Source organism: Amphiura filiformis, chromosome 1 (genome assembly GCF_039555335.1).
Source record: "Amphiura filiformis chromosome 1, Afil_fr2py, whole genome shotgun sequence".
Taxonomy (NCBI): Eukaryota; Metazoa; Echinodermata; class Ophiuroidea; order Amphilepidida; family Amphiuridae; genus Amphiura; species Amphiura filiformis.
Genome location: NC_092628.1, coordinates 99,098,207 through 99,115,309, shown reverse-complemented (window position 1 = coordinate 99,115,309; position 17,103 = coordinate 99,098,207). Strand labels below are relative to the sequence as shown.

General features: G+C 37.7%; 1 protein-coding gene across 1 annotated transcript; it reads left to right on the top strand.

The window, feature by feature from the left end:
* Positions 1-191: 191 nt before the first annotated feature.
* LOC140159708 (ADP-ribosylhydrolase ARH1-like) lies at positions 192-16,451 on the top strand. The gene is made up of 10 exons (XM_072183206.1): positions 192-353; positions 4,555-4,786; positions 5,171-5,224; positions 6,212-6,307; positions 7,981-8,056; positions 9,351-9,538; positions 10,211-10,307; positions 10,726-10,899; positions 14,680-14,833; positions 16,327-16,451. The coding sequence occupies exons 1-10, from the start codon at positions 300-302 to the stop codon at positions 16,393-16,395; spliced, it is 1,194 nt and encodes a 397-aa protein (XP_072039307.1). The 5' UTR covers positions 192-299; the 3' UTR covers positions 16,396-16,451.
* The last annotated feature ends 652 nt before the right edge of the window (positions 16,452-17,103 follow it).

The window sequence follows — 17,103 nt, the reverse complement described above, 5'->3', positions numbered from 1 at the left end:
TTTGTTACAATCAAAATATGAAAAATGGTTTTACGGGGTTTTACATGGGGTACAAAAACAAACTAAGAATTCTCTGCTTTCGTGTATATATTTTATATTGGACTTTATTTAGCGGTGTGCGCCCTTGATTATTTTTGCCCAATGCGGAAGTACTTGTAAAACATGAAGTGAGAATAAAAATAGACATTACGTATCAGATCTATGACTCAGGAACCGTTGTTACTAGTATCTACCACAAACACAGAAGAGGTTGGTTTTCTTCTGATATGCTGTTTCAGAGAAGATGAGATCATAGACTTATGAGCTTCTCTCGATTTTTGTCGGTGCCAAATATAAAATATTGTTATAGTAAGGTAAGCTTAAAGCCATAACATGATAAATGTCAGTGCCGTACTATTACGCTGACTTTCGTATTCGGCGAGGAGGACGATTTCGACCTCCTGGTTTGTTTACAAACAGAGAGGTAGACAAAAAACCGTTCCGCTTGTCCAAACACTCAAGTATCAGAAGGATGGTCCACAATAGCGTGATTCACGTAACCTGAATAGGGATTAAAAAGCTGTCACGTAGAACCATGTGCTTCTATTGTCCAATTTGCCATCAAGATTTCATATGGAAACAGTTCAGACCCAGTACATGATCATGTCAGAAATTAATATTTTGTTCTGGGTCTGATTATTCGGACTAGATAAATGTGTGATTTGCTTCACAGCGACTAGCCCGAGGTACTCCAGACGTTCGCTTTTCGTATCTCTTTCCTTGTTGGAAAGGTATAACGTTGAGGAGATAGGAACATGTACAGAAGATCCGGGACCTACTCTGCCATGTTTGGCTGAGTAACGGTACATGAACACGGTCTTTTGTGCCTATGTAAATTTTAATAGTCATTGTGTAAAGCTATGTTTATACCCAGACTGAATCATTGTCGCTAACTACACAAGTTATGTGTGCAATTTTAGAGAGTGTTGACCGACAGAGGGTGTCAATATAGGCCTATGTGTCGCTTTTGAAAAACAGCGAATCATGCGCATGCTCAGCAGGCAAATACGACGGCGATTTAGTACACTGACCATGCGTGCGATTATTCAGGTTTCTCCAAAAGCGATTGAGTATAAATGCATCTTTAGAAATGACCGGCGATTGTGTGTTCTCAAGTGGGTTTTATCATGTTAATTAGTGACCTCGATCAAGCATTGAAATGCTGTCATTTTTTGTACTGGATCGTTCAAGCATCTCCAACAAATTTTTCAATGTAAGTGCCTCTGGCCCTAGTAGAAGTAAAAACGGATACTATGGCCAGAGTTCTAGTGCTAAGGTACTCACACCTCCGTCACTACGATTTCCACTGGCCTTCTCCGCCTTACTGTGAGGAAGGAGCAACGTAGGGCCATGATGTGTCGGGCTACACAGCGACGCCCTCAATTTTACTCGGATTTCTACTTTTTGCATAATTTTGCTCAGTGGTATACTAAAATTACCACGTAAAAGATCCTAGCACCCTCTTTTTATGACATTTTTCAGTAGATATCCACAAAAAAGGCTTATTCCCAAAATTTCAGTTGATTCCGATTTTTCGTTTGTGAGTTATGCATGATTATGTGTATTACACTGCTCCATAGACAATGTGTTGTAATTTCGTTCTGGTATACCAGAACGAAATTAAAATTTCACGATATCTTTACTAAACGAATTAATCTGCAAGAATATGTAAATTGACATTATGTAGTCTGAGGTTCCCATGTGACATAAATTATATCTCAACTTTTTTTGAGAAAAGTGGGGGGATGAGGCTGTGGATCACGAAATGCCCTTTTAATATAATAAATAGTAAAATTTAACTTTTTGTATTAAAACCGGGTCGACCCGGTTTTATTCAGAGTTCAACGATCGAGTAACATGTACCGTGGCTTGGACGTACACACGTCGAGCACGATGCTCCGTGCAGTTACGATATAATAAAAAAAATGACTCCTTTCAGTTTCCACCCTATATTTGTAAATTGAAATGATTTTTAGAGCAGGTAATATATATGAGTTATGATGCCCACCTTTCAATACCAGAAAATTTTTTCTATGGCTGCTTCAGGAAAAAAAATATGAGAATTTTTGATGCCAAAAATGGTCAGGAGGGTAACGTTTTTTTGTGGACATTGAAATTCAACATGAAATTTCTGTAAGCTATAGCAAAAGTAAGACCTATTAAATTTGATTCCTGATATTTGTTCCAGTAACATGTACCCTTATATTATGATTTTACCAAATATCTGTGTAATTTATCTTTTGTAAGTACAAAAAAATGTGTCATCTACCAATGAAGTCAACATTTTCAAAAAAGGGGGTCAAATTCTAATTTAGCAACAAAATCACTCAAGAAAGAATATTAATCAACAGCTGAAAATTCCAATTTCCATATTTTGAATAGGTGTTCTGTTACCTTTCATTCAATGCTAAATTGATGTTTGTAAATTACATTTTCTTATTATAAATTTGAGTTCAAACTGTGTACCCTAAGAATGTCAGGAATGTAACATTGAATTTTATCCTGGATTTTGACAATGTTATTGCTGATGAAATTGAGCAATCATATTTTTCTGTTGTTGTATCTAGTGCAAATAAACTAATAATGATGGAAACAGACATGCTATGTTACATGTGTCTGCTTCATTGTGCATTAAGTTGGTTGTCAGGAGTGTAACACCATTTTAAAGTAAACACTCCTGACAACAAAACAACACCAATGCACAATTATAAAGTGAAATTTATGGCAATATTATCAATAATATATCATGTAATCATATAAACTTAAGTACAAATAACCAACAAAAATAAAAATCATGGCAATGTTAATATGTTCTGTTCAAAAACAGGGCTTCACCTTGCCTTAAGTACCATAACAGGCACTATGTTTAGCCACATATTTGTACTTTTTATAACTAATTTATGTATAATTAATATATTTATGATTGTCAGCATTACTTTAACATCCCTAACAGTTATTTTTTTAAACAATGTCAAATGTTTGTGATCATCAAGAGTTGCTAGTATTTACCACTCTTGGTGTGTCAGGAGGGTAACACAAAGTGAACAAAGTATATACATTATGTGTCTTGGTGTTGAACTATCTTGAAGCATTAGCTCTACATTTTCAGAATGGTTAAAACAAGACTATGTTGACATTCTAAAGGCAAGTTTACATGGTGTTAATTACTGTTTGTTTTGAATTGTCATTAAAATATTAAAAACTTGAGATAAATTCTTGCAGAAGGGACAAAACATTTCAAAGACACCCATAATAATTGTTGTAGAATGAGCTTTTCTATGTTTCATATATGTTGGACAATCTAAATACTTGATTTCTAAACAAGACAAGGATTCTGAGATCCACAGAATAGCAATTTCCTATCAAAGTTGGCACATCAGGAGTGTAACACCAATGTACAAATATGGTACAAATACATTTTGGATCCTGCAGTGCCTTGTCATGCATTATGCTATGAACTTGAAACTTTTGGAATAGTTTCTGACAGGTATTGTTTATAATGTAAGTATGTTAAACAGTTTAACTACAGTTAATTTTTTTGAGAATGAAAACTTCTGCCCCTCAAGTGAGTAAAAATCAGTGTTTTTAATGTGAAAAATGATATTTTTTCAGTTTTTGATGGCAAAGATATACTTTAAAGGGCTTGTTTGTCTTTAACCATTTAACCATGTCACAGATTACCTCTGAATGTTACAGTAGTGTTGATAACCATTATTTTAGATACGTAAAAAACAAACAAAGTTTCATGTGACTTTTCTTTAAAAGTGGGTATATTCTGTGGTACATGTACCATAAAAAAAAAGATGCTTTCAGACTGTCCCCTCAATTGTTTCACAAACTTTAACATACTAACTTCAAAGTAACACACAAAAATCACTTGGATAGCGAATTTGAATTTTCGGACAAAATGTACCACTTTGGAGTCATTTTTTTTAAGTCGCCCACATATAATTCACCAACAGTGGAAGTCTTCAAGCAGCGCCTTCATCACTAGTTTAGCACCCCTTCAGAAATTTTCGTCTTCAGAAATTTACATCTTGTTTTCACGAGTTTTAGTTATGTGCGGAAGTTGGTGAAATGCAGAGAGGGACCCTGTCCTGCCGACACAACCGATACTCATACTGATACTGATATAATACGATCGGCGAGCGTACATGTAGTACATGCATTGTAGGCATTGGAATGAATTACAATTTTCTCATACCTCATTTGTCAAATTAATTTTATGGTGTGATATTGACAGTTCAAGTATCTTGAAAAACTTATTTTCCATGATCAGCAGCTGAAATCTAAATATGTTTCGACGATTTGTGGATGAATGGTTCAAATTTAAGCATCATATCAGTAATTTAATTCAATATGGTAGGCCTGACATGTATTTTTAAAGGTCTGCTATTTTAGTTTACCAAACATAGTATTATAAAGAGATAGCCAATGATCATGATCTGTAAAATGTTAGGCTCAAAACAAGCTTAACTTTGTTTTATTCACTCATCACATCATGATATATTGCAGGTACTTGTACATCAACTACTCAGAGTGAGACTTGTACATCAACTACTCAGAGTGAGACTTGTACATCAACTACTCAGAGTGATGGAGGAACGCTACATTGCAGCAATGGTTCTCAGTGGTGTGGGTGATGCAATGGGATTCAAAGGAGGTGACTGGGAGTTCAATTTTGTTGGAGAGGATATTCACAAGGATCTAAAGAAACTGGGTGGTATCAAGAAACTTCACATTAAATGTGAGTAACTATATTTTTGTGACTATGAACTAAACAGCTAAATGTACAGGACTAACAGCAGCCATGCTCATCACCCTCCTCATCTAGGAAATTGCACTGATTATAGTGTTCAATTTAGTAGAATGCAGCATGGTAAAGTGGTCAAGGTTTTTAACTCTGGTACAAGAGATTCTGGGTTTCATCCCCGGTGGAGGATATAATCATTAACAATTTTTTAATCTCCATTACCACATTTTAATTCTGGGGCAGATGCAGTGGATTACAAAGACCTCACAGCCAGTTCTAATCAGTATTGCATCTTGTTTTTCACCCAGGTTATAAAAATAAGAAAGAAAGAAAGTTTTTAAAATCCCAATAAATTATTTATGATATATTTTCTTGTAGTAAAAAAATGGCCAGTGAGTGATGACACAGTGCTTCATATAGCAACAGCCAAAGGTGAGTTTATTGGAAGATTTCTAAAGCAAATTTTGATGTGGGATTTATTTTCCTGATTAAATTGCAACATGTTTTGCCTTCATAAGGTGTATATTTTGTACTGTGGAATCCTACCTTTTGAACTATATGTATGCACACTGGGAAATCATAAATTTGATCTAGGAATTTGTTTATACCTTCTTGATTGGGTGTGGGAACTATAATTGCTAGGACAGTTCAATATTGTGATAAATTAATGTGATTGTCTATGAGAATGGAAACTGAAAAGGCCATTACAAAGTTTTAGTCACCTGCATGCCAAAAAGTTTGTGCTCATGTCAGTCTTGCATCCTAAACCTTGCCAACACAATATCTCTCAATATAAGCAAGTATAGATGTCTATCTTTGCAGCATAGATATATCTCAGGTAGGCGGTGAGTTTTGGAACAGTGTCATACAATGTATGGGTTAAATGGGACCAAATAGGGTGAAATTGCTACTTCTTGCAGTTGCTATGGGAAGCAGCCCAGCGTGACCGAAAACCACCTTCTATTTCTATCACAACCCTTCCTATGACCACGACAGGCAGGGGATCTAGCGGTTCACGAACCACTATGTTTTAATTAAAATTGTTCAAATTGCAAAGAATAATTTGTAAATGTGAGAATTGATTGTGATTATCTTTTACACTAGATGTAAAGCACATACGGATGCCCACAAACCCTTGTACTGCTTTTAATATGCGGACACCAAATTGAAAAGTGAATGCAAGATCAAAAATGTGTACAATATCCAGATATTAAGATAGGATAAGATAAACTAACAGAAAAAGTTGATATTTTTACTGTGGAGATACTATCTGGTGCCCCAAGTTTAATTGTATCTGTACCAGAAAGTATAAAAAGGTGGATTTTATTATTAAATAATGCTGTAGGAAATTTTCCTTCCAAATAAAGTTCAAAATTTCATGTTGCAGTATGTTTCTATTCATTGTCTTTTCTTTTATAGCTTTATGTACCAATAAACCAATTGGTGATACATTATATATGGAGTTAGCACACACATACAAGAAAGGAGCACTGGATATGAGTGGTCGATCCCCAGGTAAATAAACCTCAAGTGATTAAATTATGTCATTAATTAATGTTAATTTAGGTTTTATTTCCTATGTTGTTTTATAAACTCAACCCAGAAAGTATCGAAACAATTATAGATGGTCATCAGATATATCGGGAATTGAAATATATAGCAAAAACTTATCTAATGTATATAAAGCGCAGCTTTCTCCTGCACAATTTGATACCTCTTTTGTTGCTCTACGATATCATTTGGTCGAGTTATGGGCGCTTGAGTGGCTTCAAGTCAGTTTTGAAAGTTGCACTTAGCTCCTATTCACTGAATGCTACAAAATGATGAATGTGGGTTAAGTATACAAGTTGTGAACTTGACATTCACAGTAGAATGTGCATAAATTATATCATGAAAAGGAAATTTACATTTATATAGAATTGCAGATTCATACGTAGTGGTAATAACAATGAAAATTATTAATTTAGACTTCAACACTACTCTAGCCGTTTCCAAGAAAACATCAGAGCTAACAACATCGGCTGGTGATGAGGAAGTACCTCGAAAGCGCTCCTAGTAAGCGAAATAAACAAGTAGTATGTTGAAGTTTTAATTAATAATTTTAAAATTTACATTTGTTAACATTAGTTTAGATTATTTTCACAAATCTTTTTAGACACCCAGTATTTCTGTGGTTTTCTTGAAGTGAATAGTGCAAATTGGTTTCAAAGCATTTGTCATTTGGTGATAGATGATTGATCTTTGCCAGAAATATATATAAAATTATATGTGACATGATCAAGGGAAATGAGTCGGATGTCGCTAATATTGATTTTGATATATTGGCAAAGAAAGTGTTAAAATTCTTTTGTTTTATATTGTTTTCAGCGATTGATAAATCGACGTAACTTCGCAAAGAAAGTCCTATCAACATGGGATTTTCAGTTTCTGAAAGTGCTAAATGTCCTCTTTAGAAACATATGTGACCATCCAGCACAACTGAGCCCTGAAGTCGCCAATCATCATTTTTGAGATATTTTCAACCAAAATATTCTGCTTGAAATTAGCTTTAAAATGATGTATATCATGTCTATTAGTATTATAGTACTTGACATTTAAGTAGTGAAAAATCAATAAAACAGTCAATAAATCCTTTGTTTCCTATTGTTTATTGTTAAGTTCAATGGAGCAGATCTCAATAGTGGCACTGGCGACATCCGGGCTCAGTTGTGGTGGATAGTCACATATGTAAAACTCATTTTCGACTAGGATCGACATGTGACTCATTCCCCTTGATCATGTCACATATACAATTTAAAACACTAAATTTTGCAGAGAGCTGCATCAATATTTAATCAGTAATTTATGGTAGTATTAGATAGTGTTTGTTGAGTATGAAAAAACAATTATGGAGCTTGTAAATTGTTTTGGTCTTATCTCAAAGTTGGTTTCCTTTCAGTTTATTGCACACTTATAATTGAAGACCAAATTAAAAAGACTAGTTTGCGTCTGACGTCAGGACAAAGGCGCAGCGTGATTGGATGCTGACCTGCGCAGTACGGCATTTTTGGTCTGGTTGACAGGACGTCATACGCAAACTAGTCTTTTTAATTCGGTCTTTAATTATAATAATTTGTGTTTCTAGAACTGATTAACCAGAAGAAACCTATGCCCTTCTGATTATAAAACATTTTTTATTTCTTTCACAGGTGGAACAACAACGCAAAATATCCACATGTTTAAGATGAGTGATCCAAAAGGCTATGTTGTACCCTTTAATAGAAGGTATGTTTAAAACAATATCTTAGGTAGCCACCCCATCCATCTGTCATTTGAGATTGCTCCTGGGTGGAATAGACAAACTTAATGATTTTGTGACAGATATGCTAAGTGACATTCATAGCTCTCATAGCAGATTAATCAAAATGGCTGGCAAATCTCAAAAAAAGGAAACCTGCTGTACTAGTTTGAAAGCTTTGAGACCCCAGTGTTTCACAAAACCCAAAACATGAGTGGTCTGGTATATCTGCTTTGTAAACAGGGACCCTAATGTTTCTGCACATCCTGTTTGGTACTAGCTATGGAGATATCTATTCATTTGTTCATACAACTAGCTGCCCCCCACTCACTCATCCCTTCATACGATCACTCACTCAGTCTTGTTTTGCATGACAATGGGGATCGATCGAACACACATCAAACTAACTGGGGACCAAAATGGGTTTTTTTCTGACAACCAGGGTGATCAATAGCCCCAAGTTGGTTTCCCCAGTGTTTAAACTGGTTTTTGTAATTTCTTACTACTAGTCCATTTCCACTTACTTGCAGATGTTTCAAAAACTGACAGTTTTCTTTATCGATACTATTGTTGCAATGACGATCTGTGTACAGCTGATGACTGCTGCTTGGCAATGCAGTTGCCAGTTGATTTTTCACTTATCAGATCTTCAAAGATGTGACTCAAGTTGTATTGCCTCTTGTCTCTGTTCAGGGTTTTGCCCCGCTTTCTGATGGTGATCGCCTCCTTAATCCATCTCCTATATCTATTACTCTCTTTGCCTCACCATCAGAAAGCAAGGCAAACCATGAACAGAGACAAGGGGCAATACAACTTGAGTCACATCTTTGATGATCTGATAAGTGCAACAATAGTATTGATAAAGAAAACTGTCAGTTTTCGAAAACATCTGCAAGTAGAAGGGGAAATCTTTGGACTAGTTGTAAGAAATTACAAAAAAACAGTTTTTCATGAACAGACCTGGTGAATATCTTCAAGGGTTTCCCCAGTGTAATACAATTTTGGCATTTTCAGACACACCTATGCTGAGGGTTTGTCATTTTACAACCAGGGACTTTTTATAGAGCCTGGACATTCCCAGTTTTCACTCACTCAACCACTCACTCACTCAACCATTCACACATTCAACCAACCACCCATCTGCCCTTAAGTTATGTAAGGTTTTTGGTTTGCAAATGTGGATATTTTCAGTAAACTTTACAAAACCATAAAAAGAACTTTATAATTCACATATCATGCATAACTAATACTACAATAAAATGGTGATTTCTTTTTTCACAGAGGTGGTGGTTGTGGAGCTGCAATGAGAGCCATGTGTATAGGCCTACGCTACCATAAACCAGAGCAGCTTAAAGATCTCATAGCGATAGCTGTAGAGAGTGGTAGAATGACACATAACTGTCCAACTGGGTACCTTGGAAGTTTAGCTTCAGCACTATTTACTTCATATGCTGTGCAAAATAAACCTAGTAAGTGTTAAACTGAATTTATGAAAGTCACTGGAGACCTTTACACATTCCTGCATCTCACTTGCAGCCAGGTGTCTCCCATACCAGTCTATTGTCAACATCTTTACACCTGCATGACATGAGCTAGGCATGCGGTGTATCAACAAAGAGATTAGACCTAAAGAGTACTGACTCAATATTAACCCCATGTATATTAATTGCCCCTGTCATGTAGCGGCATGATGTATCAGCCAATCATAAGCCTTGATTGTGTCGGTTTGGCTGCACTACTCATGCGTCATGCCGCTCCGCGGCAAGCGGCATGAAAGTATGAAACCAGAATTACGTGGAGTTGTACAGTTTGTTCTATGTCCCGCCGGCAAATATGATGAAAATGATTACACTGAAGGACTGGTTTCCAAATGGCACCAACATGTGTCTTTTGGTACTTTAGCACTCAAAAAGCATCAAAAAAGCTTCATATTATATGATGATAATAATATTGGATTTTTTCTTGTGATACAAGAATACACCGCATTCGTCATGAAAACATGAAAATACAGAACTCGCCTTCATCTCAGTCTGTATTTTCATAACTCGTGCAGTATTCTCGAAAGCCATCCAATATTGTATAAATATTAATATCCAGTTCAGCCAATTTGTTTTATAATTTATTTTTTTTGTCTTGCTTAGTCAGAGAATGGGGTGTTGGACTCATGGACACATTACCAAAAGCACTGGACTACATCACAGAAATAGGAAGAGATGTGGAAGAAAACAAAGAAAATTGGTGAGTGGAATGGTGAACAAACAAAATATGTGTGATACCTCTCTTCCTTGGGGTATGCCTCAAGGATCTGTCAAGGGACCTTTGGATTTTATTTATTATACAGTGCTGTTGAGTGATCTCATCAATACTCAAGCCGATAAATCTCACGATTTTTGCTGATGATACACAGATTTATGTCACACTAAAACCCTATGATCATGTTGATACTTTTCGAAACTGGAAGCCTGCATTTCTGATGTCAGTACATGAGCAGGACTTATGCTCAATGATACTGAAATAATTCATTAAGCTCTAAATTTTGTGCAAACTCATTAACATATTAGTGTTTGATTGCTTTCAAATACACGTTCCAGTTATCAGAGATATATAAACAGTATAACAATTTTCAAGTACAAACTTGTCTTTTTGTATCCTCAAGGTCATATTTTACAGAGCAGTGGACTGCATATTTACAGAATAGAGGCCTAACAGATGGCCAGTCTGACCCAACATTTCCTGAGCCATATGGCATCAAAGAAAGAGATGCTTTCTACAAGTCTGTTAGTTTTAAAGGATGGGGTGGGGCAAGTGGACATGATGCACCAATGATTGCGTAAGTATCTAAGCCTTCCCTGGATTATTACACTTGAGAGTGTGTGTTAGTGAATGTGCATTTTCAAAATGGGTATAGGCACATGTATGTATAAACTATGAAAGCTGGGATACACCTGCAAATGGGGATATCCCTGTTTGACACCTGCTCTTAAGTGTCAAAGTGGGGCTATAGAGAGTATAGAGCAGTATCAGCTATTACAGATCTTTTCATATCAACATCGAAAATGTTTGGAAAACTAGGCGGCATGTGCACTAGTTGCAACAAAGTGTATGCAAGTGCCCCACTCCAACAGCTGCATGATGGCCCGGAATATTATTATAAACTTGGTCTTCAATCTTCATAAACAAACAGCAGCTGTCTTAGAAAAACTTTGATTTGAAAAGGTCTATTGGGGTTTTGCCCCTATTGCATAGTGCATAAGTACAAACTCACTGACACACACCAGCACAACAGAGCAATTTCATTTGATTTGGCTTACATGCATGTGAAATTGCATCTTTGTGTGTGTGTACATAGATATGTTGATATGCTAGCAATACATCATTGAAAGATCCCTCAACAAATGACAAAACATACACATTTCACACGATTTCATCATCCTCCACAGGCGACTAAGCACTGTAAGTACAGTGTGCGCCGCCGGCCCGATTTTCCTCTTCCCATGTGGTGGAATATAAAGCGCATATTCTTTCACAGGCTCGCCATCTTCAAGGCGCAAAAATTTGAGTTGATGAATCTTGACTCTGGCAACCAGTGGAGTGGTGTTGGTCAGGTTGTAGATGGTTTCATTTGGAATCCGATCCACACGCTTGATGTTTAACATGACTCTGTAGCATGATGTTGCAAATGCATTGATCTTGTTTTCCATGTCCTTGGTAATTACCCATGATTCGCACCCGTACAGAAAGACAGTAACACACGTTGTCTGAAACAGCTTGATTTTTGTTTCGATTGGCAGCGACAGGCTTCTCCAAAGGCGTTCCAGTTTCCAGAAAGCTGCCCAGGCCAGCGCTTTTCTTCTTTTTAGGTCTCCAACACTAGAGCCCATCTTGGAACCCAAATACTTTGGAACCCCAAATACCCAAGTCTGTGACATGGTTGATGGTACTACCATAGACTTCAAGTGCTGGTTGGGCGTTACAGTTTGCAGTCATATATTCTGTCTTAGGTGCGCTGATGACAAGGCCTAGATCTGCTGCTGCAGTTTCAGTCCTAGTAAGCTGTGACTGGGCCCGGGCTATGGAAGATTCCAGCAGGGCAATATCATCAGCAAAGTCCAGGTCATTCAGCATCTTGGCAGGATACCTGCTTGACCGACGTGGGTAACAATTCCAGCGTCAATTCCAGAAGTTGATTTCATCAGAAGGTAGTCTACCAGGATAATGAACAGGAATGGTGCCAACACATCACCCTGAAGCACTCCAGTTGTTACTTGGAAAGGCTCTGAGATACTGCCATCTACCATAACGGTACTATTGGAGTCTTTGTAGAGCACCTGGATGGCATTGACCACATGACGGACTGAAAACATGACAGACCTGTGATGGAGTCGAAGGCTTTTTTGAAGTCCACTAAAGTGACTGTTAAGGGAAGTTGGTACTCCTTGAAGCCTTCCATGATCCTCCTCAAAATGTGTATTTGCTGAGCACAGCTGCGATCCGATCTAAAACCAGCCTGGTTGCTTCTCAGTAAAGGATCAATGTGTTGTCGGATCCTGTTCAGAAGGATCTAATTGTGCACTTTTGCGGGAATGGACATAAGCGAAATACCACGGTAATTTGTCATGAGAGAAAGGTCACCTTTCTTTGGTAGAGGAATGATTACATTCATAACCCATTGACGTGGCGGTGTCAGCGTTGAGAATACTTCCATACAGAATTCGAGAATCATATCAATCATGCTATCCCCTCCTCCCTGAAGTGCTTCTGCAGTTATAGCACAGTCCAATCCTGCTACCTTGTTGGTCTTCATGGCTATTGCTTTGACTACTTCTTCACGAGTTGGGGGCTCGGTGATGATAGGAAGATCTTCAACAGCTGGTGCAGGAAGTTCTGAAGCTGCTGTGCCACTATCGTTGTTAAGGAGTGAGCTAAAATATTCCTTCTATTCCTCAAGCAGTTCATGGTCACTGGTTGGAGCTGATCCATCTCTCTTTTTGACTTTCACCCCTTTCCTTTAGTTCTTCCCAGAAAGCGAGTGTATAATTTTCCAGGTGGTAGTATAATTCCTCATCTCGTCGGCCAGCTTCAGATCTTCCATCTGCTTATTGAGGGTAGCAAGCTCATCAGATTTATAAGAGTTGTTAAGGCTGGTGTTCAAGTTCCTCCATCTTTCTCTAGATTGGCGAGACTTTGAAATGGAGTACCGCTTTTCAAGTTTAAGTCAGATGGTTGCATCTGATACCCAACTTGGTAGTCCGCATGGCTCTTGCTTTCCAATAACTTCCTCTGCAACTTCACGGACCGCTGTTTCGAAGGTCTCATACCTATCAGAGATGGGTGTGGTGTCATCCATGCTCAAGACCTGGAATCTGTTTGATAGCTCCAGCTGAAATTCCTCCTTTGTATCAGGATCTTGCAAATTCTTCCAGTTGAATTTTGGTCTCTTGCAAGGTTTTCCTTTGCTAGTTCGCAGACTGGTAGCTAGACGGATGCTCACAATACGATGATCGGAGTCCACTTCTACTGAGTTGTATGCTCGACAGTTGCGGAGAGAATTTACCCACTTGCTGTTTATTAGTATGTGATCTAACTGTGCATGGGTTGATCCAGCTGGATGGGTCCAAGTCCAGAGACGGTTCCTGGGTTGCGGGAATCTCATCTGGGCAGTCTGAGATTGTACTCCTGGCAGGTGTTGACCAGGCGCTCACCATTGTCATTTGTTGAATCATGGTAGCAATGTGGACCAATGACCCAAGGATGGGAAAGATGACTGTCTGTTCCTATTCTGGCATTAAAATCGCTGAGGATGAGATGGATGTTGTTCCTTTTCATACCATCCAGGTGGTCAGATAGAGATGAATAGAATTCCTCCTTGTCAGAAGATGTTGCGCACTCAGTGGGTGCATATACAACAGTGATGCTGAGCTGAGGGTTGCCATGGAATGTTACAAATAGTATCCTCTCGGAAGCAGCTTCAAGACTCTTAAGACATCTGTGAATGTGCTTGGACATGACCAGACCAACTCCTCCGTGCCTTTGCTTGGTAGCAGAACTGAATAATAAAACCCAGTTCCTATCATCTGACCAAAGTTCATCGGTTGGGCTTGGTGTAATGAGACAATGTTCTTGAATTCAGGTAATGTCAATACCTGCATCAGCACAGCCCATGAATAGCTGATGCATTTTCCCTTGTTGATTTACAGTACGGACATTATAAGTAGATATTACAAGAGGTTTGAAGGTAGACAGGCGACAATAATCAGGGCCAACAGTTGATGGTGTGCCGAGTTCCCGCTGGTCCGTCATGAAGTCAACAGTAGACTGCCGCTCATCTACCCTCGGTATTTTGGAAGATTTGCTTGTAGTTTTCGTAATCATGAATTTTGCTGGGAATTATTTTGGTCCAGTCCCAGCAGCTTTACGGGTGATCAGCCCTGTTTCAGCTTCTTACTGGACACACAGCAGCCGAGATCTACCAATATGTAGTAGTTCGCCCCTGTAGTAGTTCACACGATTTATCACATGACATCCATACCAACTTAACCTCTCGGCCAAGTCATGCTACGCCATTATAATCCTGCTAGTTAATAGATTGGGGGTCTCTTATTTATTTAAGTTATGATGCCTTCCTTGGAGCCAGTGATTCATGGGAAGAGTTATGTCATCGAGGCATGATACACGGAGGTGACAATGATTCTACAGGTGTGATGGCTGGATGCTGGTATGGTGTAATGCATGGATTCGAAGGAGTACCCAAAATTAATTACAAGGTATGTTAACCTGTACTTAAGTATTGAGGAATTAGGAGATCCAAGTTTGGGATTAATTCAAGTTCATTTGTATCATCATTGATGATGTCTGTATTGGTACCCTCATACATACATACATACATACATACAAAAGTACATTTAATATAGCGCTGTTACATCAAGATCAAAGCGCAGTATGAACCGGTGAAAACGGCAATAAGAGAAAATGGCAAATATAATATACAATACAAGCAAAAACATTATTCATCATTTGGATACAAGTGTGTTTTCAGACATTTTTTGAACTTGGAGAATGTGTCACAGCTTCTGATTTCAGCTGGTAAGTTGTTCCAGATGTGCGGAGCGATATATGTAAAAGTCCGGTTATGAGCAGATATGAGTGTTTTAGTAGGAGAATGACATCAGAATGACATTAGCCATTGACAAATCAACCATTAAAGTGAGCTTGTTGCCAAATAATACAAGATTATTGGAGACTAATAGTATTAATTATTTATCAAAATGAAGCTGAGACAATCAGGATTAAAGATATGCAAGCTGCTGGTTTTACTTCTGATCAAAACATTGATTTACTGAGGCCTGCTTTTGAGGCGAAAAACCTGTTTTTTGTGTTGCCTGACTGAATGTTCATGGAGACTCTAACCAGTCCAAATGCTGTCTCATATGTATGGATGATGTATGTTAAAGTTTTGGTTAAGGTTTTTAAAAACGCTCACTACTTCTAAAGTTTATTGCCCATGATTAAAGAGGCATTTTTTTGCTATGTTTAATGTCATAGGTCACAGGTCAAAGGTCATTTCTTTGGTCATTTAAAAAAAATTTTTGAATGCTCCTTTGTCCACACAATCCAATGGATTTTAATGTAACTTTATTCTACACTATGCAGTTAGGAGGAGATCATTATTAATACTTAATTCCATTACCTATTTTGGACAATAGTCAAGATCCAAAACCCTTTAACCATTTCCCAAACGCTCAAATGTATTAATTATGGAATCTATTATAATACCTTTGAAAATGACAAAGGTGTCATCGAAGTTGGAACAGATAATACAACCAAATAGAAAATGTGAAAATGACACTTGTGATCCACGGATCTCCTTGTTAATGATGTGTACCAAAAATGTCAACTGTATATTGCCTTAACTTATTTAAAAATATAGAGTATAGACGAATCCGACAAGCCAAGTGATGGTCAGGATTAAGTCGGCCATAGCTGGGGCCATCCATGCCAAACTAGCGTAGTTTGTTTGGATTGCGATCACGGGAGCGGTAAACGCTACACGCCTGTGATGCTGGCGTCATGTAAAATGGATGGAAGGCCCCAGCTATGGTCGCCAGTGAGGTGTAGGAATGTGTCAAGTCGGATTCGTGTATAGATTTCATATTTGCTGTGAAAAAGCATGAAATATCTAAGCAAAATGATACGATTTTGGGGAAAATTGTTATTGTAATTTTAACTTTCTTTTTAAATGGCTTTCCTTTCATTCCAGGATTTGGAGTATAGAGATGTACTTACAGACCTTGGGAAGGAGCTATACAAGCTAACACAAAAAGATTAGACGGTAACAGTCTGTACTCTGCAATGTATGCATTTTGCCCATGGAGGGCAAAATAGAGTACTAGATTATTTTACAATGTGCCAGGTTAACTTTAATTTCAAGTATGTGCTCAGTTGCATTGGGCTATTCCAGAAATTAAAGGCACACCCCCTAAAGAAGACATGGGATTCCCAAAAATTTTCACCATTTTTTGCTCTGGGAATTCCCAAAAAAAATGGCCATTATTCTCACAACCCTAAAGAAGACATGGGAATTCCCAAGAAAAAGACGCCTTTTTAGGCTTGGGAATTCCCAAAAATTTTGGCAAAAATTTGCATGTCTTCTTTAGGGACACTGGGAATTCCCATTTTGTTAAGCATTTTTTTTTCAAAATGGGAATTCCCATTATTTCGGATATAATTTTGGTATGGGAATTCCCAAAACATTATGGTACAAATTTACATGTCTTCTTTAGTCCCATTTTACCTTTTTTAGGAGTGCACATTTTCCTCCAAAAGGGGTTGTCATTATTCTGGAAACCCTAAAGAAGACATGGGAATTCCCAAGAAAAGACACCTTTTTAGGAGTGGAAAGTCCACCAAATCGGCCATTGTTTTATTATTTTCAAAACCCTAAAGAAGACATGGGAATTCCCAAGAAAAATGTCCCCTTTTTAGGAGTGGAATTACCCCAGTTATTATTCTTAAAACCCTAAAGAAGACATAAGAA